We start from the raw sequence: 27006 nt of genomic DNA, 5'->3' as shown, positions 1-27006 counted from the left end.
ATTATAATGAATAAGCGAACATTCGATGCCTTTTCGGTGTTGCATTAAAAAGACCGAGATATTATTCCTATGATGCCTTTTCCTTATTGATACCGCTTTCTTAGTTTATTCTCGTTCAAAACTACGTACAACTTAAGCTTTGCAAGACTTTTTTTAAACCGATCTCAACATGGCTTCATTTTGTTAATTGTGAGCGATTTAACGACTGCTAAAGAGAATACTCGACCGAGCATATCATTTGACATCGTGCTAGAGCACACGTCCACAGCCAGCAAAACTATTGAGAATTGATTAAGACCAGAGTGATAAGATCATTGTATTTAGTCAACAGTCTTACTGTTGCATTGATATCCACGATCGAAGATCACTTTGAACCACCATTAATATTAATTTAAGAGAATTAGAACAAATCCAGTCTGGAATTCGAGTACAATTTGACAGAATAAGAGCATGAATGGAAAGGCGATTATTTTATTATTTAAGTCGGGACTACACACAGCGCAGCTGTTTAGATGGCTGCCTACAATAGAAAATAATCCATGAAGACGTTTTCGAATCCTGTATTGAATTTTTAAAACCAATTTAATGCGGATTTAAAATCTTGAAAGAAAAAAGGACGTCCTTGGGTCGTTGAGATGTCCAGGATTAAACACAATTAGAGTATCAACAACTTTTTCAGGAAAAAGAAGCGATATCCATAACTTTACCGGTAATTAAGGTTTTGACGCCCCCCCCCCCCCCCCCCCCCCCCTAACCCAAGGAAACCTATGTAAATTATAAATCGTTTTACAAATGTGTGGTATAAATGATTTTATATATTTTTTCAAACCTTGTCAAAATTTTCTTTTTAAAATATTTTTTGTGAAATTTAGAATTAAAAAATATAGAGTCCCGCGAAAAATTTAATAGTTTTTTTAATAAATGGGTTTGAAGGTTATTCGGCGGTTTTGAGCAGTTTTTGTTTGCGCGCACATTTTGGGCTCAAATAATTGCATCTCTATAAAGGCGTCATGGCGTAGTTGCGCAGTAGCTTCATGTTTTTATTGTAGTAATAGGCATACACAGCCAATCTCCTACCAAGAGCCCGCCAAAATCTCAATTATATAGAAAAGCCTTTTAAAGTTTTCGAGCCAGTGTAACCTTGGTTTGAATTGAATGTGTTATGGAAGAAACATCAGCACGAGATTGTTAGTTAGCTTCATAGGTCCTCGGAATTGCGATAATAACTGTACCCCTCTCAAAGGATATAAATTATTTAGGTTTGGAAATGAAAAACAATGTGAATAATGACAGTTGCATTCAACAAAACTAACACAGCTTGCTTTCTTTGGCAAGTGTAAATTGAAAACACACAAACTTGATCAAACAACGGAAAGACACTCTTGGAAGGAGTGAGTATCAAGTTGTATGGTATTTGTAGTCTGTCGATCTGTTGTAGATAATGAAGAAAACTAATAAGTGAACCATTCCTGTGGGAATTTGATTATAATGACCCTGGGATATATTGAGGAATAAAATCTGGGTCAAGTTGACAATGCAGTGCATAGTGGTGGGACTGTTTTAGGAGGCGAAATAGACGCCATCTTGGAAATATGTAAAACAGTCAACTCGACCAAGTTGTTTCTCTCAGCATCCCCGAGAATGGTTAATAATGGGAGTTGTCCCTCTCCACCTTAGATATTCTACTAGGAAAAATAACTCACCCGTCCCCACACCCTCTCCGCACGCAGATGTGTACAGTTTTTAATTTCTCCCTGATCTTCATAAGCAGCACAACGCTTTTCACACTAAAAAGATAAAGGCCTTTAAAGTTCTTTCCGGACCAATAGAGAGTTTTAGATTTACGTTCACGGCAAACGTGAAACGTCAGTTGACCAGTAAAAAATTCTTTTAAATGACTGAAAAAGAATCGCAAAAAAGTCCAAGTAGTAGAAAAACAAAAGAGTATTTGCGCTTGGTGAGAAGGTTTGTAAATAGTAAAGTAAAATACAGGAAAACTATGAAAACGTGGTCACGTTTGCCGTTTGCGGGGAGAAAAAAAGTTAATCTAAAACTCTCTAATGTCTTCGGGTATGTCTTATACGCTCAGGTCAAACGTCGAACTTCACATGGGCCATACGTATTGAAAACAATCAATAATAAGGCGTTCTTTTTTAATGTAGTTATAGCTTCGGCTCGTGTGAAGTTTAATGTTTTTATTCGGCCTTAGCTGTGCTATTGTAGATTAATATATTTTCTTTGATTGGGATAGAACATAGAATCATCTCTTATTTTGTCAGAAAAATACCAAGAAATCTTCAAGAGTTTTACTTGATAAATGCATGTGTTGAAAGTGTCTAAGAACTAGGAAATCTTACATAGTGATCTTTATGATCCCCTTTGTAGGATTAATGTTAAAAAGCTCATTAAAAAAGATTACAGTGGGTGGGAAGACTATATCATTAAGATAAGCAAACACTTAACACAAGTGGAATCCACCCAACAATCTATAATAAAACTGACTGGGCGAGAGTGGATGGAAATATCTTACTTGTTATGGGCACGAACTGATGATGTCAAGGAAGGATATTAACAAAACCCCTCTCACTTCTGAAGGGGAACAACGGAAGGGTATACTGGGGTTATCACTGATCATAGTACTTGGCTCGTTAACCATTACAGATAACACACTTTATCTGATGGACAAAACACGCATCACGTCACACTTTCCTCTCTGCAAGACCCGGTTATATTGCGTAACACAAACATTTTACAATAACTTATAACAAATTTCTCGCGCGCTGATTGGCTATTTTTTCGAGTTTTTTTAAAAGTTATCATCAATAAGAGGACAGATAAATAAAGCTGACGTCAACGAGCGCGTGCTCTTACCGTTGATTGTTTTGATCACTAAAAATGATTTCTCGAGGCTACGCCTCGTGGATCCACACTACTTTGACAATGTGATGACGCAATTTATCGTCAATAAGAGGACAGACACATAAAAAACTGTTTATTATTTGTTAAATGAAATATGAGAATGTAAGATAAAAAATAGAAGATCCCCTTCATTCTTTCTTATCTATTTCTAACCAATAATATTAGCTAATTATAGTATTTATGGTTATGGTCCGATGCACTCGTACTTTACAAATAAATACTAGAGATCAAAAGTTCGAAGATAATCTGCACAAGGATATCAACTGATATATCCAATATATTTGACCTCACTTGCTTGAACGCGCTTTTACTTTATTTACTACTTTTTAGATGACATAGGTAATTGATACATATAAAAGATTAAGTTATCTCTTGGCCGATCTGAAGTTAAACTTCAAATCTTTCTTTTTGCTATTCTATTCGGATTATGCATTTTCATCTCTCTTAGGACAGGTATGGTATTAATTCAACATGCTAAATTTTGAAAGCATTATTCAACGCGATTTTCTCTCTGAATTTCCGAGCGTGCGCAGTGGGTGTCTTAAATTTGGCTCAAAACATCGTTTCTTAAGATTCTTTGTGGTTTTTCTTGGGGCGAAAATCAATTTAGTATAGTTCTAGTTGTTGGCTAGTGTTTTGACTCGATTTTGTCGTTTCAATACGGAAAAAAATTGCCGCTTATGATTAATTTGCTATATTTAGTCTAACATAAGGCATTTTTGCATAAGAATAGCTTAAGGCGGAAATGAGAAAATTTTAAAATTAAAACCAGCGTTATCGGTGAATAAATGACTGTTAATTGTAAAACTCAACAACAATAAAAGCCATTCTATTCCTGCCGTGTTTAAAGCCAGTTGTTAATAGCGCAGCGCGGTTATTACGTCACGAAATATGATACCTTTCGCGTGACTCAGACAAACAAACCATCTCAGTAGAAGAGGAATGACTGCAAATATAAATACTTCGTATCTAAATCCACTTAAAACAGCTACAAACTTGACTGAAAATGATGGAGTTCCTGGATCCAGGTTTGATGCTGACCCGGGAAACTATACTGTCTACCAGTTAAAGCGTTGGCTTAAATGCAGAGGCCTAAAAGTCACTGGAAAGCGTAGCGAACTGCTCGCACGTGTTCAGGATTGTATAAACGCTGGAAATTACCGCATTCTTGATCCGAGTATAGATGGAGGTAGGTGGCTCGATATTAAGGTATCCAAGGAATACAGCAAGGACGGAAAAATAATCAAAGAGCCAAAGAATAAAGTCCCTGAAATACCTACATCGGGCTGGAAAAACTTTCCATCCAATGACATACCGGCGCAGTTCAACTATGGACACGTTTATTTCTATGCTTTAGAATCACTTCCATCACGATCAGAAAGTGAAGTCGTAGATCAAACGTCTGATGATAGTGATGATGAAGCAAAGGGACACGGACTCGGACATATGACTGACAAGCCTTTCAAGAACGGACGTAAATATGTTGACTCTGGCTTCGTACGCGACGTTACTGACAACAAGAACAGTGGTTATTATTTCCTTCGCGCGCACGTTTGGCCCTCAATGAAAACAGATCTTCCTCACAACGTATTGATAATTTTATCGATTCAAAGTGGCGCAGTTATACATGCATCGTGTGAGCCATGCAAAGCGTCAGAACTTGGCCGATGCAGCCACGTAGTTGCGGTTTTGCTGTTGTTATTAGACCACGTCAAAGAACACGGACATATCGTAACTACACCATGTACTAGCCAGGAGTGTTCATGGAACAAAGGAAAAAAGAGAAAGAAAAATCCCAAAAGACTCTCAGATGCCAAATATCCCTCCAAAAAAAAGAAAACACAAGTTCAAGTTATAGATTTCGATCCACGACCGCCTCAATACAGACAGGTAACATCGTCAATGACCAATAACTTTGTCTCTCGGCTACAATATGAAAATGCTAAGACCGGGAAAATTTCTATGTGGACGACACAACTGAAGGTTTCATATAATGATTACTCAGTAGACGATATTTGCTTGCCTTTGTTAAGAGAGAAGGTAGAAATCCTTGTTAAGAGCTTAACTCCCTCATCACTCACCCAACTTTCTGACACAGAGCAACAGAGCCAAAGTGAAAAATGGCACTCTGAGAGATGGCTTCGACTAACCGCCTCCAAATGCCTTGAAGCTGTTAAGATTGGAAAACTTGTACTTGATGGATCCAAAAGTGCAGCCAGTCGAAGTGCGAAGTTTATATCATCTTACAAATGGAATATGGAGAGTGAAAACTACCAGTCTGTTTGGATGGCAAGAGGCTTAGAAAATGAAGCCGATGCTATATTGAAATACCAAGCTCAAACAAAGCATCAAGTTGTGGCATCTGGATTGTGGGTTAATCCCAAATACCCCTGGCTAGCATGTTCTCCTGATGGTCTTGTGGAAGAAGATGGTTTGCTAGAGATTAAGAGTCTAAAGGTTTTTCATGATCACACTATTCAAAGTGTGATCCAAGAGTCTGTTCTATCACAGGAAGTCATGAAAAGGCAGTGCTTTTACATAAAAGACAACGAATGTCTTTTAAAGCACAGTCATTCATATTACTATCAAACACAAATGCAACTCCTTGTAACAGAAGTGGAAGTCTATCGGGGTATCTTGAATCACTATTACATCTTCCCCAGCAGCAATGTTTCGTACTGACCATTTTGTCAAAAAAAAAACGACGAGAAAATATAAAGAAACTAGCGAGCGTAATGAAAACCGCTTTACATTTACTATGACCTTTGTGTTCTGTTTGTCTGAGTCATGCGGGGGGTCCGATCTCGTGACATCTATTTTTAGTATAACCGCGCTGCGCTATTCAACCCAATCCTGCTGTACAAGATCACTTCCGGTCCATGCGCTGCTGTCAGATTAAACGCTTTGTGTCTGGTTAAGCCCTGCATATTCAAACAAGTAAATGCGAAAGTAAATATGTAATATAAGACTTCCACCAGACAAGAGGATCAAAAGCTTCAAATAATATTCAAGAAATAATCATTTTCAGCTAAACAGCTTTTTCCCTTTCTTTTAAATTCAGAAATCTTACTCAAATTTGGAGGATAAAGTGCTGAAATACAAGGACAACTTTACTGTTGAAGTAAGTTTAGCGTTAAAATATTAAAATGATTTGATTGTTAAGACTGGGTAGATGATAATAATGGTAATCATACCGAGAGCTATATGCAAAACCTCTTACCTTACCCACAACAACCACAAAACCACCAAAACAATAATCACAACACCAGCGCCGCAGCAACCACAACAACAACCACCACAATAACTACAAAATCACAAAACCACCACCACCACAAAGCCACCACAACAAAACCACAACACCATCACCACAACAACCACCACCACAACAACCACAACATCCACAACGACAACCACAACAACAACCACAACAACCACAGCACCACCACAACAACCACAACAACCACCACAACAACAACCACAACAACAACCACCACAACAACCACTACAACCACCACCACAACAATCACCACCACAACCACCACGCACAACAACCACCACCAATCTACCACCACAACACCCCAACCACTACCACTATTACCACCACCATGACTGACCAGACCACCACAACAACCCAACAGACCCCCTTCACAACATCCACAACAACCCACACAAGCAACCACCACAACAACAACAACAACAACAACAAAAAAAACAACCACAATGCATCAACAACAACCACAACACACAACACACACAACACACAACAACAACCAACAACACAACCACAACAACCACAACAACAACCACCACAACAACCACCACAACTCACCACAACAACCAACAACATCCACAACGTACAAGGCCACAACAACACAACAACCACAACATCCACAACGACAACCACAACAACAACCACAACAACACAGCACCACCACAACAACAACACCAACCACCACAAACCCAAAACACAACAAAACCACACCAAACCACCGCAACAACCACTATTACCACCACCAGTACTACCACCACCACAACAACCACAACAACCACCGGAACAAAACAAAAACAACCACAACAACAACCACCACCACCAAACACATATAAAACAAACAAAAACAACCCAAAAACAACAAACAAAACACAACAGCAACACAACAATCAACAACAACGACAACAACAACTACAACAACAACTACAACAACAACAACCACAACCACCACCACAACAACCACCACAACAACCACCACAACAACAACCACAACAACAACCACAACACCACCACCACAACAACCACAACAACAACCACCACAACAACAACTACAACAACAACAACCACAACCACCACTACAACCACCACCACAACAACCACCACAACAACCATCACAACAACCACCACAACAACAACCACAACACCACCACCACAACAACCACAACAACAACCACCACAACAACCACAACAACAACCACAAAGCCACAACATGCATTTTAGCCTTGCTAAATAATAATAGTAATAATAATGCTTTATATATAGGATCCAAAATGTGCTTTATAATTAAAAATAATAACACACGTACGACTACCATAACTACCACAGCTGAAGGCTCTCAATCACGTCAATATCGGGAGAATTTCTAGAGTTTTTCTCCGGGTTCTCCGGTTTTGCCTCCCTCTGAAAATATCGGCTTCTAAATTCTTATTGGAATTCAGCGGATGAGGAAGCCACTGTGGAATTACCAAAATGCCAAATATCAAAGTAACAATAATTAACCAACTAGAAAGCAGCCGATGATAAAATCTCTAGTCTTAACGCTACACTTAAAAGATTTGATGCTAGAGTTAGTGTGCAAGAACGCCCCAATAAAGAAGATCTTCATTTCAACTTTGAAGAGTTCTTGGCAATGCAACACAAGTCGATTGTTTTATGTCTAGGATCATACGCTGTCATGTCTTAATAATTAATGTATTACGTACATGACATCATCTGATTAAAATTAATATTCATAAATATTATCCAATCAAATGCTAGCATCTGAATATTAGGATTATCACGTGGTATAGGAAGGATATATCACAAATATTACCCAAAATAAAATAGTCAATAATATATAAATAACAAGATAAATGTTCAACAAGTCTAATATCATTTTTTACTTATTGTGAGACGAGAAGGCATTGAACATGTCAGAATGGTTCATTATTACATTACATCAATAATGACCATGCACAGCTGCTTCCAAATGGTTTCAAAACACCTAATTTTGTTATTTTCTAGACTGCACATTTATGAATTCAATTTTTTTATGGCCATGTCTCGTATATTTTCATTCTGCAAACCACTTATTATTACCAACAGCTTGTCTGAAGCTCACCACAATAATGAGACTACTTATTAATACTTTTTGTGTAAGTGCGTCGCCATAGCATTAATAGGTTTTTCTATTCCATATAAAACTAATATGCATATTTAACTCACACGTTTCCGAATCATTTATTGATCAGTACCACCGAATACTTCAGTTCATTTAGGAATCTTTTCTTCCTTGGGGGATTGTGAACTGCAAGGAACGAAAAGGCAAAAGAGGAAAGCAAGAAAAATAAACTGAGGTGAGACATTCAAAATATTGAAAAACTTGTTAGTGTTTATCTCATCGCAAAACAATGACTACTTTTAGCATATTCTACATGTAAAAGTCAGTCAACCGTGCACTAGTACAGCAGGTGCGTGGTACCGTTTTTTTCTTTTTTTTCCGTCACAGTTATGATCACGTATGTTTCTTATCTAATCTTCACTTCTTCATCAAGCTCTTTCTATAGTTCCTTTCCACTTGACATAATTTATTGGCTCGCTTCGACTCATATACTCGAGCACAAAAAAGTACTTTACTAAATTGAATGATCTGTATATTTTGCTATACAATATTTATAACGGACTTAAAAAGCAACGCGAGTAGTGTTGTTTGTTGTTTCCAGTGCTTCAAGGGTTTTTCTCAAGGTTCAGCTCTGATTTTCCTCCTTCCTTCAACTACTAATTTGGCATTCGAATCTGTCATCGAAAACTCAAAAGTGAGTTTTTGCCGGCTTTTGAGACTGAAAAAATTCTGACTGATCGACGTACGTAAAATAAATTTAAAACTGAAAAAAAAAAATTAACCAAGTTATTAAGATTTTCAGTTTTTTCTTTCTTCAGTTTTAATTGAAATTTTTCAATATTTAATTTTTGGCTTGGCGCTGTATTTTCATGCCGTAAACTGAATTTGATTATACTCGAGAGGAATGGAAAGCGAAATATTTTGTCATAAAATAAATAATGACAGAGTTTGACATTCGACTGCTTTCAAAAATAGTCAAACCACAAATATCAGAAATGAAAAACAATATGAATAAATAAATGAATAAAGTATTCCAGTTCTATTTGTGATGGATATTTTTAATATCCTTCAACATTCATCTTCCCCCTCATATTAATTAAGAAGTGCCTAAGATTGTTTGTCTCTCAAACCCAATAATATCTTATCAAACAAATGATTACGTCATTATAGCTCATCTTATTCAGCATTCAGCCCTAACAGAACACTACATGAAAGACAAATAATTAGAAGAACATTTCTTTTCAAAATAAAGGAAATTAAAACAAGGCAATCAATTTTTTTAGGCATTCATTTAAAATACATGTCTGCACATCAGCTATTAGTTATTTCATAGCAAAAGAAAAGCTAAATGTGGTTATTGTGTTGAATGACTGGTCAGCGGTAGTGATGCGTGCAGTTGATAAACTAAACTACGCCAGGAAAATATCATCTGCAGCTGAGATATATTTAGATGTGTGCTACTTCCGTTATGGTGAATAGATTAAGAAACCAATTAAGTGACGTTTTTACTGAAGCAGTAGAATCATTGTTTCCGTTCTGACCTCCATATATCATTACTTAAAAGCCTGAATGGATGATTCGTTAATCGTTGGTTAAAGAAAGCTTTGATGTGCTAAACAGCGTAAATTACGTCTTTTCCTGAGCTAAATAAAAATCCGATCAATCTTATTGAGTAGAATAATTGAATGAAATTGTTAGAATTGTTATTGAGGTATTGTAATCATTTCCATCGATTATGACAGATGATCAGATTTTCCCTTTTGTTTCGTGTTAAACGTGATACGAAAAATTCACATCCCCCATATACGTAAGTAAGGGGGTGAGCTATCTATCATATTTACTTGGTTCTATCATCAAACGTTACACCATCACCGAATCGTTATTATCTTCTTAACGAGGTTTTAGTTTCAAGCAGTTTACTAAGATCTCTGTCGATTGAATGTGCTTTAAGTGGAACTTGGTAGAAAACGTTCACCTAGTCTCTGATCTTGAAAGAGTTTAAAGAAACCGCAGAAAGAATACATAGGTAAATATTATTGATATGTTAAAGGCACCACTATATACTTGTTCACAGGTTTACTTAAGAAAAACCACAAACTTTTGACTCGAGTTCAGTTGCAAGGACATCTAAAATGCAATCGAAACTGGGATCCAATAGTTTATTATAAATATCGTCTTTTGTGAAATACCTACCCAAAGATGATTTGAAGTGATTTTTTTTTTTTTTTTTTTTTTTTTTTTGAGTTCAATGCAGACAATATTATGTTAAAAAATATCGTGTAGATATTTACATTAGTAAATCGATATTGCGACACGCGTCACAACGAACCCTTAATTAAAAATACATAATCCATAATGAAATTAAAAATTTTATGCCAAATTAATTTGTTTATTAACATTGTCTATTTTTTTAAATCAAATTTCGTTCCATAGTCATTATACCCTGGGGCCCAGAGGTTATTGCATTCTCACTCCGGCATTTACTGTGCTGTGTCAATGTTCTGGGAAAAGCCAATGTTCACTTTCATCGGTCATCTCCACTTCCAAACAAGTTAAGCTTTCTGAATAACAAGATTTTAGCCTTGTACAACAGCCTTTCTTCAAGAAATAGTTTTTGGCGCTCACTGCTTGAATACGAAAAGAATTCTCTCTTACTTCAAACCGACGAGCAACGGAACAAATTGAATAGGAGATTCAGTTTATTGCGTTAGCTGAGCGATTATCATTTGTCCCCCAGGCAAGATGAATCAGTTGATGATAAATGAACTCTTCTAAAATAATCACCTTGGACATCAAGGAACCTTACAATCAACATTTACAATGTCTTAGTATTAAACCAATGACTTTGTTTTAGGGATTAACTGCCAATTCACCGATAAAGCTTAGTTTTCGTTTCGTCTTTTCATTCAGACATGGATTACAAACCTCCTAGACAAGATCTCTGAGTTCAGTATTATTTCATTATTCCATAGCTGAATGATTCATTTGCAATGGCCGTCGGGATGAAAATATTTGTTTTCGGCAAAGCCCGTTGATTTTCGTCTCTCTGTATTGATGTCTGAACCAATGCCAATAAATTCTTGGTAAAATAAGTGGATTCAAGTTGCAAAGATCTCTATGAACTCCTACGTCTTTTGCTATGTTCAGCAGCTTATAGCTTAATAGCTTTTGGTGATGATGCAAAGAAAATCTGTCACTCTTTCATTTAGTACGAGATTAATGGCAAAGTTTGCATTTTAAGTGTGATAGCATTTCTGATTAGATCGTGACCTGCAGTAACCACTGGAAGATTCTAAGTCTTATTATCTCATGCGCAGAAATACATTGGATTTGAATTCCCATTTACAGGTATTTTCGATGCCTGTGTGAGCGTGTCACTCCCTAAATATAAATATATGTATGTGTGTGTGTGTGTGTGGTTGCGTGTGACAGTATTGGAAGGTATTGTCTCATAATGGAAGATAGCAATAAGGAGTATTCATCAACACTCACCCATTATTGTCAAATGTTTTCAAGTAATAGGACTATTCTATTTCCGCTTCTTATTTCCTTGACTGAAACAATTTTAATCGGAGCAAGAAAATATTACAGCTTAGTAGCTAGAAAAAAGTCAGTAAAACCAATGTAACTTTAACGTAAGCCATAGGCGTGCTTTGTGATGGCAGTTTGATACAATGTGAAATTTGCGTCATGACAGTAAGTCGTTGCGTCTAGTGAGCTATTTGTTGGTATTTACTCGTTATCTGGTTTAGCTAAACATACAAGTGGACCTTTCGCCATAACTAAATACTTCCTTATCAAAACTACATGTTTTAAGTTATTTGTTTCTTTCTTCCTTCCTCTATTCTCTTCACCGTATTCTCTAATTACTTTCTTTGTTTTTGTTAATCTTATTCCCCTTAATGGCTTTCTTGTCTTTTTCGGATTCTTAAGAGAAAGATATAAAAGAAGAAAATAATAATTAAAGGTGTAAAGAGGAAAAGAAAAGAAATGAAAAAGAAAAGGAGTAAAAATCAAACCGAGGTAAAAACCACCGAGGATTAGACGGTATCGTTTGACCATCCCACACGAACCTAGTCCATCATGCATTTCGGTATTCCAGGTCTTGTAGTAGATGTTCTGGAACCAACACAGACAGACGTGAGACGTGAGCTCGATGAATTCATATTCTCTACAAAAGTGTTCCGTGAATAATAATGTCTATTTGTAGAAACTCAGGTTAGGGATAAGTTACTCAGCTTTGGATACTGCAGACGGCAGTTGTACATTTGTTTACGAGGCCAAGAAAGGTACTGGCTTTCTTTTTTCCATTTTCATTCACTCATTTTCACCCATCTGTGTTTGAATTCGATACTTCAGGTTGGCATTATTTTCCTAATATATTCGATTTTCCTGCGTAATTATCGTACGTATGTCTACCAACATTTGGTTATTTACTTTCATAGCACGCGGCAAGCCTAGAAAAACACTAGATTGAAAACTGCGGCTTAGTGTTATGCAATATAACCTTTAGGGATAAGAATTTATTCACTTGAATGCCGTATTTTTGTGTGACGGATTTAGCAAGTCCAGTATGTTAACCATGTGCGTAGTCTTAAGTCTGTTTGGACAAACCTCTTTCGAATTAAGGAATGAACCATTAGATAATTGATGGGGAGTTGCAGGAATTTTGGTTGCATGATAATTATTTTTTTGGCTCAACCCTTGCACGTTATTTTTTTGCGTACAGTTAGATATTTTTCTTCTAGCAAAAGAGGTTGCACGATATTTTTTTTGAGGTTTAAGTGCTTGCTCGATATACTTTTTTAGATTTAAGCAACCCCCCCTCCCCCATCATCTATCTAATGCTCCGTCCTTAACCTAACATTCAGACTACCAAGGTTAAGCTTGTCCAGTATATATCTTTATTATCTTGTAAAAATAACAAAGATGTTTATTTAATAATAAAAATAATAATAATATTCTAACTTTATAGATGATTTTGTTGCATTGTGTCAACCACTTGAACAAACTCATTACAAATATTTTTGATCGATTTTGTTTTTTTCTCACACCGCTCTGAAGCTACTAAGTCAGCGAGCAGCTTTTCTATGTGCATCTCGGCGCATTTTATCCGCAGTCATTTAAACACATTAAGCTATAGTCATTAATGAGATGGACAATTAATCCTGACTGCAATTACCCCAGTTTACTTAAAAAAATAAAGGTGACTGTTTCAGATTTTCGTTTATGAAAAAAACCTTTTAACAGAACATAATGATAATTTATTGTTGATATTCGTAATAAGATTTCGATTGATTTACATTTGTTTTTTTCTTTCTTTGTCTCTCTTTTTTACTTCAAGAGAGCAAACAATACTCAAGGTTGCCGAGGAAGTTCCTCTTGACCGCTGACCTATCCGCAAAATCGTGTTAACATAATCAACTCAATCAGCATAAGAAATAATCAATTTAAAGGTAAGTAGCATTTTTAGCTAATGAAATATGTTGCAAACGATATTTGTTAATCGTTGTCACAATCCATATTAAGAACACTCTCACAGTAAAAAAAAATCGCTTAATGCGGGTTTTTAGAAACCAAGGGGCGTTGTTTGAAAATGCAAAGTTACCGTGAAATGGCTGTTCCGGTTGTTATTTATCTATTCATTTCGCCATATTTATTTAGATATTTACAGTATAAAGTTTATACAAAATTGTATAAAATTGTATGTTGCGTCAAATGGTCATTTCCAAATATAAATGATTTTGGTCACGCCTCCGGTAGCCTAGTATTAGGCAGATTAAGATTCCCGTTTTTCCTTCCCGCAAACGGCAAACGTGACCACGTTTTCATCGTTTCCCTACATTTCACTTTACCTTTTGCAAACCTTCCCGGCAAAGACACATATACTTATTTTTATTTACTACTTTTTTTGCGATTCGTTTTCACTAATTTTAAAGATTTTTGTAATGGTCAACTGACGTTTCACGTTTGCCGTAAACGAGAATCTTAAACTCTCAACAACCACCGGAGCTTGGAATTTTTTTTCCGAAAAAAAAATTGCTTGAAGAAACATAAATTACATTTGAAAATAACCCTTTTCAAACTTTATCTACAACAACTTTGTATATTGGTTTTGAAAGAAATCAACGACATGTGTCAAGCGCCAAAGTAAATGGCTTGTTTCGAAGTTCCGTTCTCTTATGAATATCGAGATATGGTTTCTTCCCTTCATTTATTTCGATAGAATATCTCATATATTATAGGAAATCTTGCGGTTGATTTGCCTTAATGATTTAGGTAGATCAATATAAATGTGGTGTTCGTTCGGAAGGATATCACTACTCGAATTTTAATTTTCGCGGGCAATTCAAAGAAGCATGCGTAAACCAATACATAATATATAAAAGGTAAATCCTATATCGATATTAAAAATATTAAATTTCCAATTATTTGTCCATTCCTTACTTTTCACAGAGATTTCCCATTTTATTATTAGTAAATAAATCAGTATTTAAGTACTAATTATTGAAAGCAGAAACTCAGTTTCCTTCTTTTTTTTCAATCCAAGGAGGATAAGTAAACCAAACCTTTATTGTTAAACAACCGGCACCTTTATGATGTGTTGTGCTGCCGGGAAGTGTGTGAGAGTGTTAGCGGTACTTTATCATTCTCTACAAGATCCAGGTAGAGCTCTGAGAGTTCATGATGACGATCATTGATAATATGGAATAAAAATCATGACAGGACTCTCGGTATCACGTTACGAAACTCTTGGAACTAGACTCAACATACTCGGTCGTATTACTTGAAGTACTTGTGTTTAATCATAGCTTTGATTCAAACCAACAAATGATGTCCACCTTGAAAGACTACACCTTACTATAGAGATATTAGATATATAATAAATTAAACATTATATTATCTCTATATGTTATAGAGATATTAGAGGAGTATTTATTTGTTTGTTTGGTTTTCTTTTTTTCTTTTTTTGTTCAAGTGTAGTGTAAATCAATTTATCCATTCATTTTCAAGCAGTTATTGTAATCTCACTTAAAATCATTTCATGTTACTACTGTTTAATGGATAAGGCCTCATTGTTATTCCATCCTCACTCTCTCGATGTCTATAGCTTCATGGTCCATTACCGCATGTCAGTATAACGATACAAAACTGCTTGATATCTTAAAACAAGAATAACTATTGCTGAAAACTACAGCAATATCTTTTAAATTTTCCTAAGTAATTTGTCTCAAAGGAAAGGTAGTGCCCAAGTGTCTTGAACCTATTAAGAAAATGTTGTCGGTCTCCTTTGAGTTTCTGAATGCTGTATATACGTATATATACATTGGCACGCACGTTCCGTGTCCTTTATGCCAATATATATTCATGCTGCTACATGTAGTACATTTTAAAACACTCTCAAATGTAAAAGGTATATTTTTGGAATCGATGTAACATGTATTATGTTGATAAAGTCACTGAAGAGTTTTGCTCTTTGTCTGTCTCATATGTATCCGGTGAAAAGATGGGAACAATAAGAGATCCGACAGAACAATGGAATATTGAAAAACTAGAAAAGAAAAGGACACTTTAATTTACTGTACCGTTTAAAACGTCAATTAGCCTTTTCATAGTTTAAGAATCGATTCCACTGCGCATGCGATTTTATCCCGAATTTCTCACCTTCTTTTGTCTAAACCTTTTTTTGTTCTTAATTAAACAAAAGAAGGTGAGAAATTCGGGAAAAAATTGCATGCGCAGTAGAATCGATTCTTAAACTATGAAAAGGCTTATTGGAATTTGACTGTTATCGTTTACGTCACGAGGGAGTTCAATTGATTTTAAGTGATTTTGCTTTAGTAAGGTAAAGTGTACACTAATTACCACAACAGCAAGGAGAATTGAACTGAAAAAAAAATGCTCTCCAATCTCAAGGGCGGATCCAGCCAAAATTGGGGGGGGGGGCTAATTGAGTTTAGGGGGGGGTGTAATTGAGTTTCTTCCTTCAAAACGACGGAAAACAATATAAAAAAAGCATCGTTCCCCCCCGGATCCGCCCTTGGATCTGAATGTCCTAGAAACTGTCTACCTCCAAATGCCTAGTAGCAAGCAGCCTATCAGAGGAACAAAGATCATGCAGATACAGTTAAGGTTGGTTGAAATATCATGGCACATTCCTTGGATAAGGTATTTTAAATTGCAAATATAATTTTGATAAAGTAGCATTCAATGTAGCTTTGTGGTGGAGTTAGTGCTGAGCCCAGCACGGGAGGGAGCTAAGCCTTGAGGATATTGTCAATATAGTCCATGGGCCAGGCCCCCAAAAATAAGGTCTTCGGTAACAGTCAGGGGGACAAATGCTATCATACATTTTTGGAAAGCTTGCACCCTCTACTTTATGGTTTTCAGTGATAGCAATGTCAGAAGAGTAGCTTTAGTGCTGAAATCACGTGATATTATGACGTCACTCAATTAAAATCGAAATTTAGATAATACTAATATTCCAGCTATTCAAGTTTATTATAAGGCCTGAAATGTATATGCAATCATTTCAAAATGATAGACAAGGTATTCAGTAAGCTCAACATGAGCTACTCTAGGGAGTTTTAGAATATCGTAGTTACCATGGCAACAAGTTATTTTGTGATTTATGTGCTTTAAAGGGAAAGAATAGTTGGAAAATATATTTGATACATTTATATTGTTCTTCGCGTAGCCTATTTTTCAATATCAAACGTCTGACTCTATACAAACTTACTGTTAATGGCCTCTTTAATTGTCTTCATCATCCTCTTCTTCTTCTGAACATTCATCATCTTCGAGATCTTCATCTTCTACACGATTGTCACAGTCACGTAGTTTGCACATATCAGTGCACTTCAGGCCATTTATAATGCACATACAGCTTGATGGTTTACATGAGCGTGAGCAAGAGCAGGAAAGGAATTCTAGGACAGCTGTGGGGGCTGGTTCACCGCTCATCCATTTGATTACAAACTTGTTGTCTTCGTGAATCCACCCGTGTCCAATAGGTGATGGAACGTTAGGGCAGCCTTGCAGACTTCTTCTCCAGATGGCTGCTTGGTAGTTTGCACGTTGTGTATGGAGTTTTAAGCAGTCAGCGCAGGGCGGTAGCTGTTGCGATTCTAGTTTCCCTTTCTTCACACAGAATAATCTATAACGAAGCTCATTTACTTCTTTGGTTCCAGGATTGGAGCTGTACATTCTGCATGTGAATTCTTGTATCTTTGAGAACACGTCGTCTGTGAAATCCCACTGCATTCCAATTTGGTGAAATAGGTCTTGGTACAATTTGTTTGTTTTCAGCATTTTGAATGCAGCTAGTTTTCCTTTTCCCGCAAAAGCACTGACACTGTCACAGCCTGTAAAGGCGTGAAAACCGAGAAGAGACGTACATACCTGCGATCCTAACATTCGAGCTACATTTGAAATGTCAATGTACGTTGTTCGAATCTTCTTGCCACATTTCACGTACAATGAGCATGGAATATAACTACTGAAAGCCAAACAGAGAACAAATACGTCGGTATCTTCTGAACTAATCACAACTGCTTCGTAGCCTGCCGATGCTGCATTTGCTGCATGGAATAGAACTCTTGTGTCAGCCTCTTCATGATTTGATCGAAGGTCCTCCCATTCTGCTGAACCTGATGAAGTGATTTCATAACAGTGGTCTTCTGTTGTTACAAAGATAGTCTTTGATTGTTCAGCTAATCTTTCCTGATACTTCTCCTTTCTCCATTCTTCTGAAATAAACTTAATAAGTTGGGACTTGTTTTTGGAACTTGCTAGAAATTTGGACCACTGACGAATCTTATGATCTGATTTGATGTTTTTAAACTCGTGTCCACTTTCAGAACCCCTCTTTTCTCTTTCGGCATTTTTGATCGATTCATCCTTGTAAACATCGAAGACAACATCGATACGTTCGCTTTCGTTTCCTTCATTTAGGATCATAGACATGAGACTTTCAGCTACGTCACCAAATGTCTTCTGGTCAACTTTCATTTTCTGAACAAAAAACATCCCATCAATAATTCGTGCACTTGGCTGTGGAATGGTATTTGCCGCTGGTATGTTCTTCTTCAGGTCGTTTAACAGAGATGATTTATTTGTTTTCCTTAACGATCCATCAGCAGATGCCAGAGACCAAGGTAGGGGTCCAAGTGGGTGACAAAGGACATCACTTATATTCAGCTTTCTGTTCTCAGCAATGATCAGCATCTGTGCAAATAAAGCTCTATCTGCCTTTATTATAACTTCCTTGCTTGTTCCTCCTCCGACTTTCATCTTCTTGGACAGATTTCCAAATGTTTTCAGTTGGAGCTTGGTCATTTTATCATAGAAATTAGACTTTGGTGGATTAGACTCCAGTCGGTTTTCTCTAAATGACTTGTATGCTTCCTCACCAAGAGCTTTGGCTTGAATCAAATCTTTGGCAATTTCTGGAGTCGCAAGTTTACCGGTAGATAAACAAACAAGATCCTGTTGATTACTGTTAAAAGGATTTATCCAGCTTTCTTCTAGCAATAAGAGTAATGCATTTACATCTGCTTCATCTTTTGCCATCCTACTTGGTTGAAGATCAGTGTGTTTTCTGCTTGCTGTGTTCAGATGAAGCATATCCTTAAGCTGACGCATAAATATGCTTCGAAATTCTGCAACTAAGTAGTACTTTCTCACAGCACCAGGTTTCAAGCTGAATCCCTTGGTTCCTCCAGCAGTCTGTGTATCTTTATTAACGGTTTCTTCAACGGTTTGATCTACGGGTATTCTTCCAAATGGATTGTCGTCACCAATCTGTACAGAAAAGCCACCGGCTCTAAAGTACTCTATTACATCTGGGTGATCTTCTTCGAGGTGGGACATTTCTAGCAAGTAAGCAGATAAATATCTGGCGTAATTTATATTGTCATACGCAAAGCACCACGAAACCATTCCCCTGATAGAAGAGATATGAAGCTCCCAGTTACCCTCTCTTGATGCTCTTAAAAGTCCCAGAAGGATCTCCATAATGTCAATATATGACATCCAAAATTCAGAGAGCTGACCATTATGCTTTCGTAGAAAGTCTATATACATGTCATAGAGCTTAACGAATTCAGCAAAACTAGAACTTCCCATTTGTTTATTGAACTCTGCCTCACAAACATTGTCGTAAAGTGTCTCAAGTCCATTGAAGAAAGCATCAACTTTCCTATTTGATTCCTTGTGGTTTTCCTCGATCCATGACCGAAAGCCTTTCCATATCAACCTCATAAGTGCTTCGTACATTAGTTTGTGGAATCTAACTGCACGGTTGTATCTACGGCCATCCATGACTCCTGAGACAGAACCTTCTGCTATCACACCTGCCTCGATGCATAGATCTCTAAGCCCAGCATCTTGAAAGCGTTTGCCAATGATAGACAGTAAGGTGCAAGCTGTATGGAACACTCCAATCCTTAGTACGATATCTTTAAATCGTTGGTCATGTTTCCATTGAATTTCAGTTGCTTTTGCGTACAGCGCTTGGTCAAACACAAGGACGATACTTTTCAACTTGAGCTGGTTCTTTATCTTCAAAGATTGTACTAGTACTTCATGGACCGTTGCCATGTCTGTAGCAGGTGAGTTGATAGTTGGTAAATATCCTATGTTGTCTTTTGTGACTTCTACTTTATTGCGGATGGAAATGTTAAAACCAGTCCAGCTACTTGCTCTCTGTCTTTCTCTTGCATGGAGTCGTACTAAAATCCAAATCAGATTCTTCTTTCTTGCATTTGCCATCAATTCTTCAGAAGTGACTTCAACATATTTCCTTGCTCGAGGGCCACAACGATCTCCGGCGTTATATGGAGGAATCTCAGCGCGCTGCAGAGGCTCAATGCTTCTTTTCTTTGTTCTTGCAATCTCAAATTCTGGCTGTGCAGGAAGATTTGGACCAAAACGTCTGGCCTGAACGACAATACCATTTACTCGATGAGAAGTTCCTCCTCCAGATAACGTTTCTTCCAATCGATCAATGTTGTCCCAGCCAAGTGTTGTCTCAATATACGGCTGTATATCTTCGGGCAGCGGAACGTCATTGTTGGGCGTTGATGCCATTTTTTTAAGACAAAGTGCTGTGTTTATTTCCTCGACTTGCGAGTAGGCAATACCATGTCCGCATCTGTTTAACATCTGTATGACCTCAACATTGTTAGTCAAAGATTTGACTGCATAAGGTAGCAATATCTGTTTAGGGGGTTTCTCTTTTCCACCGCTCACACCATAAATAAGATCTTGTCCATAAGAACTGATTAGGCGCTCCAGTCGTTGAGGGTATTCAGTTGGAATCTCAGTATTCCCAGTCAAAACAGTGTAAAGAAAAGTCTTGAGTTCTTCCGGTATGTTTACTGCATTCTGACAGAGTTCTGAAGGTTTTGGAGGCCACGACACATCTGTATTGTTATTTGACAAAATACCATTCCGAATATATAGACTAGCTTCCTGAATTTGTTTGATCTTTGATGGCATAGTTATATCTTCTTGTTGTTGCGCAAGTTTTGCCAGTTCCTTAGCCAATTCACGTTTTGAGAGACTTTCAGGAATAACAAACAGCTTATTGTTGTCAAGAAGGTCCTCAAACTGCAAAAGACTGCCAAACTCAAATTCCAATTTTCTGCGGATGTATTTCTTGGTTGACTCAGTAATTTCGGTAACGCCCATTGAGTTCATGTGGAAAATTAGTAAGTTTCTAAGGTCAACCAACTTTATTAATCTTGGATTCTCTAGTAAAGAACGTATGAATTCGAAAAGCTTTTCGTAAGCTTGAGTCTCAATGTCCTTATACCAATCATCAACATCAACAACTTCATCCCCGTCTTGAAATTCATTTGAATTGCTCACTTTAGCAGGGCGAGTATAATCTCGATAGCATGAACGGTGGTAACAAGCTTCGGCGGCTACTAGTTCACGGCTTACGATGGCAATTATCTTAGTGTCATCTTTAGCAATTGTTCTAATGGAGTCATCAGCACGCAAATCTCTACACTGAATCAAACGCTCTCGATTTCTTGAAGATTTTAAATATTTACTTTTCTTTTCACAAAAAATGCATATCTCCTCGTATGTCCTACTCGAGCTTGATGGTTGTCTATTAGTTGCGTATCTCTTTTGCTCAGGCTCTTGCACATCATCAGCATCTTCAGTTGATCGAGAAAGGTTTTCAAGATCTCTTTTCAGAGTAAAAATACTTCGGCATTTTCTATGATACATAACGTTTGCCGGTATTTCTCCTTCGTTAGTATCCCTAGCCACATCAAGAATTGCTTTGTGATTACGAATTTCTGCAGCCTTTAGCAATGTTTTCCAAGATCCGAGGTCTTTGGGGGAAGTTAAATTTTGACTATTATCATCAGTACAATGAATAATACACTTTTTAAGATCTGTTGTACAAGAAAGAAAATCAAAAATGCTTTTACGTCTCTTTAAGGTATGTAAGGACTATAAAATCGACAAGACAAAGCTTCAAATCTGTTGAAAAAATGCAAATTCCGATTTCTAACATTGTTAGAAATATCTGTATTATCAGTATCTTCATTTTCGTAGTCTTTAAAAGTGTTTAATTGAGCTGATTTTGCTGAAAATTCTACTCTACTTACCACACAAATAGTCCGCCATCTTGAAAATTACCCAAAATGCTTTGCGGATCAGCAAATATATTTTCTTCCTTTTTTAATCATTTTTATAAGTAATTTCAAAGTAAGCCAGCTTTTAAATGTAATAATATATAGTAGCTCTATTGTTTTAACATGTGATAAATAAATATCGAGCTTAAAACCATGCAAAGCTATTTTTATAAATTAATCTATCCCAGCCTCGTTTTCATGCTAAATCGATATTTTTCAATAATCTGATGTTACAAAAAATGCCACAAAGCTACTCTTTTAGGAATGCTATCATATAAATTTTGAAACAACTTTAGGTGACCTTTAACCTGGCATAACTCACAATTTGTCCCCCTTAGTGTTACCATGGTCGAGCCCTGGCCCATGGACTAATAGATGGTGTCTTGCTGAAAATGTTCGGGGAAAAGTACTTAGTAGAAGATGAAATTCGTGACAGTCGATAATAATATGCTTTTCGAAAGATTTAAAAAGAAAAAACTCTTAGATATCCATGAAACGTATAACATGACAGGCATTAAACTTAAACGAATAAAAGAGAATAGTGCTCGCCTCTCACCAGTGCGACCCGGGTTCGAGTCCCGCTGAGCTCGGTGTCGTATGTGAGTAGAGTTGTTTCGGTTGGTTCTCTCCTGTGCTTCGAGAGTTTTCCGGGTTCCCCGGCTTTCTTCCCTCCACAAAAATCAACTCCTAAATTCCCATTGGAATGACAGTGGATGAATAGCTACTCTGTAGAAATGCCACTGCTATATCCCATTTATTTTTGTTTATTATTGAATAAAGAAAGAAAGCAAATAAAAAAGAAAGAGAGAAAAGGAAAGAAAGACAAAAATAATGTATTTGGATATCTTCTAATCCCTGATTACCAAGAATGCTATATATCACTATATCTCTTTTGTGCAGGACAGCCTTCTCGATATGTTCTCCTCAAATTATGAATATAGTTATGGCAAAACGTTTCCGAAATTCGACCATCTGTTCATCGTGCATAACATCATATCGTGGCGTTATCTTTAAAGTAAATGCAGTATGAAAGGAAAACGTGTCAGTTTGTCAGAGAGACATTTGCTTCAACCAAAGCTGTCGCTTTCAATAATGGTCTATAGATATTGCAAAGTTAATCAAAGGTTTTTGTTTGTTCAAGTTCAGGAAGAATCAAGGAGTCAACTTACGTCATTATTTATCTTCTTTATATTTGTTTTGGATTTGATTGCCCCGGGCTTACTTAACGAATTGCGGCTCACTTTTCGGTTAAGAATAATTGTACTATCACAGCCATCTCACACTAATTATACCTTTTTCTCGGGTACTTTGATAATTTGTTTATTTTTCTTGACAGTTCTACCTTATTTTATTCATGCATTGTAAACTTTACATGAATAGGTCTGTCATAACCTTTATGTACGTCATAAACATACGCCTCCTAATTCCCTATACATACTTCTTTCTCCCATTTCCCATTTAGTTTCTTCTATATTTTATATAACATCAGTTTACATCTATTTGTGATCCTACATTTGACCAATTCAATTAGAAATGGTGAACCACATTTAAATAAACAATTGTACAATATTTTATTATTTAAATAATTTTTTCAGATCCAGTGATATACAAGACTCGAGTCCAATTTCAGTTTGTCTTGCAACAGGATGCAGTCAATGATCATAGAGTGCCCTTCATTCATTCAACACCGTCTCCTCAGATCGGCAGCAGGTTGATCAAAGAAACTTCCTCTGCTCCATCTCTTTTAGTATCATCTTATTTAACCAAAGGAAACTGTTTGGTGAATAATAATCGTTACTGGAGAGTATCATAGAGAACAAAGTGGTCAAAGAACGGCTAGTTGGCCAAAAAGATCCTTTCTTCTCTTCCTTCAACTAACGTCTTTTAAGAAGAAGGATTTCTTTAACAATGCTTGTTAACGATAGTATTGTAAATAACACATGGAACTCCACTTCCACTTCTCAGGTTCACAGTATAAATAACGGCACAGCATCACTGGTCATCTTATCTATCATCATTGGTTTAGGAATCATTGGAAACTCTTTCGTTGTCATGGTTGTTAGCATGATTCCCGCCATGAGAACAACAACCAATTTTCTTCTGTTGAACGTTGCGGTTGCAGATATTGTTACTCTTCTTCTGACTGCCATTCACGTGGCTTTGAGAAGTGTGGTGGTTGCTTCAAACTTCATGTGTAAGGTTATCGCTCCTAATACACTATCAAACGTGGCTCTTCTAGCTACCGGCCTTACCCTCACTGTGCTTTCCGTGGAAAGATATAATGCGCTTGTCAAGCCAATGAGAGTCTCTCGCAGACTAACCACTGATAATGTACTGTATGTCATCATCGTTATATGGGTGGTATCCATGGCGATGGCGTTGCCAATGTTAATCTATATTAAGTATGACCCTCAGTCTCCTCAGATGTGTACGCCTGGTCAGAACTTAAACGACCTTCTTATTTCTGTTGGTTGTATTGTATTCAGCATGACAATCATTCCCTTTCTCGTTATTGCCTTCTCTTATTCGCAAATAATATCAGGATTATATTTTAGTAATACGATTTGGAATTCCAATAACCCTGGAACCCTTCCAGAAGATTTGGTGGCCAAAAGAAAATTAGTCAAGCTGCTGGTTACGGTGACCGTTATATTCTTTATTGCGTTTGTACCTTACGGTGTTCTGCAGATCTTAAATTTTAGTCTTCACGAGAAGATCAGCAAACAGCAACTACAAAACCTGAAGAAGTTGACTGTTGTTATCAAATATTTGATGCCATTGCACTCATCTATTAATCCATTACTTTACACATTACAAAGCCAAAACTACCGAGATGGATTTGTGGCCGTTGCCAAGAAGATATTTTGCAAGGGAGGTGGTAATGTCAGGGAAGGAGGAGAATTGAGTCGCGCTGAGGAACGCTCTTGTAATCATTATTATAGGGATTCTGCTGTTTTCTTTTCCAAGGACCATGTCTGTTTGTAACGTTCTCAGTTAAGAAAGTGAAGGAATAGACTTAAATCACTGGTAATGTTGAAAAACCCTTCGATCTAATTTATTTAATAATATGACCATCAACAATTCTCGATTGTGATTGGCCATGGTCTGCTACTTTTTTAGATTTTTTTGAAATCACTTTGCAAGAAAGCGAAATCAATGTGCCAAAAAAAAAAAAAAAAAAAGAAAAAAAAAGAAAAAAAAAGAAAGAAAACATTTTTTATCAATTTTTTTTTGACGGTCACATTATTAAAAGAAAATCAAATGGGTTGTCGCGCAGTTTGAAAAGGATATCACTATGGAGCTTAAATCAAGATTTTAAAATTGCAATCGCCTCCGGCTTGAGTAATTTGAAAATGTTGTTTTTAAACTGCAATCGTGATATTTTTTCCCACTGCACTCGAATCCATTTGATTTCCTATACGAACCGTCGCGCGAAACAAACTCTGGGCTGAATTTAAGTCAGGGCACCGCTGACCTCACCCGTCTATCTGGAACTATAATTATTGCTACTATCATATTTTTCTATTCATATCGCCGGCTTTGTAAAAAAAAAAAGTTCACGCCATCCAACAACTTGTGATTGATGCATGCGGCTACAGGAAGTCAGTTCTCACGTCCCACGTACGCAGTCCTTTGAATACTTGCAAATATTACGTTTCCAAGATTTAAAATTGAAAATCTTGCAATTTTAACATTTTCCAACGTTTACAAGATACTTCTAGGTTATAGAAGAAAACCCGCAATTTTTATATGTTGTTCTTATATATCTCTTTCCGTTGTTTATAAATTCAGAATTAATACACGAGCCGATTGCTATGAATAATAATGGGGAAAAAACTATTTTACCTCTCAGTTGAATCATTGCCGATGAAAAATATAGAGACATGTATGGAATTGGGATGGCATGAACTTAAAAGATTTTGAAATATTGTGAAGAGATTAAGATGCTCTATTGCCAGCCTTTGTATATAACAATATATAAATTACATATTTATATGGTTCCGTAATATACACTTAATTATTTCAATAAAGTTAGTCACCTGAAAAACTATAAAGCTGAAGCCGACAAGGATTATGGGTAAATTCATTTTACACGTTTAACCGCTTGATAACTGTTCATGGACTTGCGAATCTTTTACCGGTTACAGTCTCACCTTTCTGAGCATCATCGAGCTGCAGTTTGTATTAAAAAAGCTTTGTATATATATGCTTTTTTGATATGAAAAGTTTCCCATGATGCTCAGTGATCTCAGCTTTCTAGGTTTTTGGTGGCTAACTTTATTGAAATAAGTATATTTAGTGCAAACATGCACTTTGAGCACCCGACTTTTTCATTGTCAAAAAAAGATTAATAAAAGAAAGAAAAATGAAAAGCAATTAAAGATATAATCGCCATTGAACTTCATTTTGCCATTTTTCAAAGGCCAACTTACTAAAACCGTTTGAGTAAGAAATACGATACTTAATCTGAGAGAAAATGTTAGCCAATCAGAATCGAGAACTTTGCAAAACTGAGGTGTCTTATCTTCTGGATATTATGGATCGCAGGCGGCCAAAGAATTTATAAAAAACGCTGCTAATAAGCGCTTGATAACAGTACCACGATAATTAATACGTTTTAAATTTTTATTTCAATGACGGGCATGTGTGTTTTTGTTGGTCCCCTTTCGCAGTCTTTATGACAACTGAGTTTTGTAGTGACGTCGACTTCATTTCTAAGTCACTATTTCAGATCAGCTGGATAATCATTATTGATCAAATGCGGTAAGGAGAGGTAGAGGGGAAGCATCGTTGGTAGGGTGGCATTTCTTGGTAGTCTATGTATCCCAAGCGTTATCTATGCATGGTAGTGAATCATATGATGATCCGAAGCATTGGAATGGATGAATAAAGGAGACCAACTATCAATAAGGTGAGGCAGATTTTTTTTGCTTAAAACGTTTTTATTCAAATCAATCTTAATGGCGGTATACGGCGCGCATTTTAACCATTAGAACCGATCGCATGACTGTGTAACGGCACGCGACACAGCACCGTCAAGGTACTGATTGTCGGTGTAAGAA

General features: G+C 36.7%; 2 protein-coding genes across 6 annotated transcripts in view; one reads left to right on the top strand and one right to left on the bottom strand.

Annotated features, from left to right (window-relative positions):
* LOC116306327 (galanin receptor 2b) overlaps positions 1-26485 on the top strand; it is a 36665-nt gene extending 10180 nt beyond the window's left edge. For 4 of the 5 annotated variants that reach the window (XM_089029545.1, XM_089029543.1, XM_089029546.1 and 1 more), the window contains 4 exons: positions 5981-6040; positions 8437-8523; positions 13633-13744; positions 23539-26485. In XM_089029545.1, the coding sequence (XP_088885671.1) occupies positions 23852-24928 (1077 nt within the window). In that variant the 5' untranslated portion in view covers positions 5981-6040; positions 8437-8523; positions 13633-13744; positions 23539-23851 and the 3' untranslated portion in view covers positions 24929-26485. The remainder of the gene's footprint in view (positions 1-5980; positions 6041-8436; positions 8524-13632; positions 13745-23538) is intronic. The other variant, XM_089029547.1, reaches the window with a different exon arrangement.
* On the bottom strand, positions 16772-21935 carry LOC148911265 (uncharacterized). The gene is made up of 2 exons (XM_089029925.1): positions 21917-21935; positions 16772-21700 (listed from the first exon to the last, which is right to left on the bottom strand). Exons 1-2 carry the CDS (start codon positions 21933-21935, stop codon positions 17043-17045), a joined length of 4677 nt encoding a protein of 1558 aa, XP_088886051.1. The 3' UTR covers positions 16772-17042.
* Positions 26486-27006: the final 521 nt, after the last annotated feature.

Source organism: Actinia tenebrosa, unplaced genomic scaffold (assembly GCF_029948245.1).
Source record: "Actinia tenebrosa isolate PJP-AT-01 unplaced genomic scaffold, QUT_ActTen_1.0 PGA_scaffold14__42_contigs__length_11649687, whole genome shotgun sequence".
In the NCBI taxonomy this organism is placed as follows: Eukaryota; Metazoa; Cnidaria; class Anthozoa; order Actiniaria; family Actiniidae; genus Actinia; species Actinia tenebrosa.
This window is presented reverse-complemented; position numbering and strand designations above follow the sequence as displayed.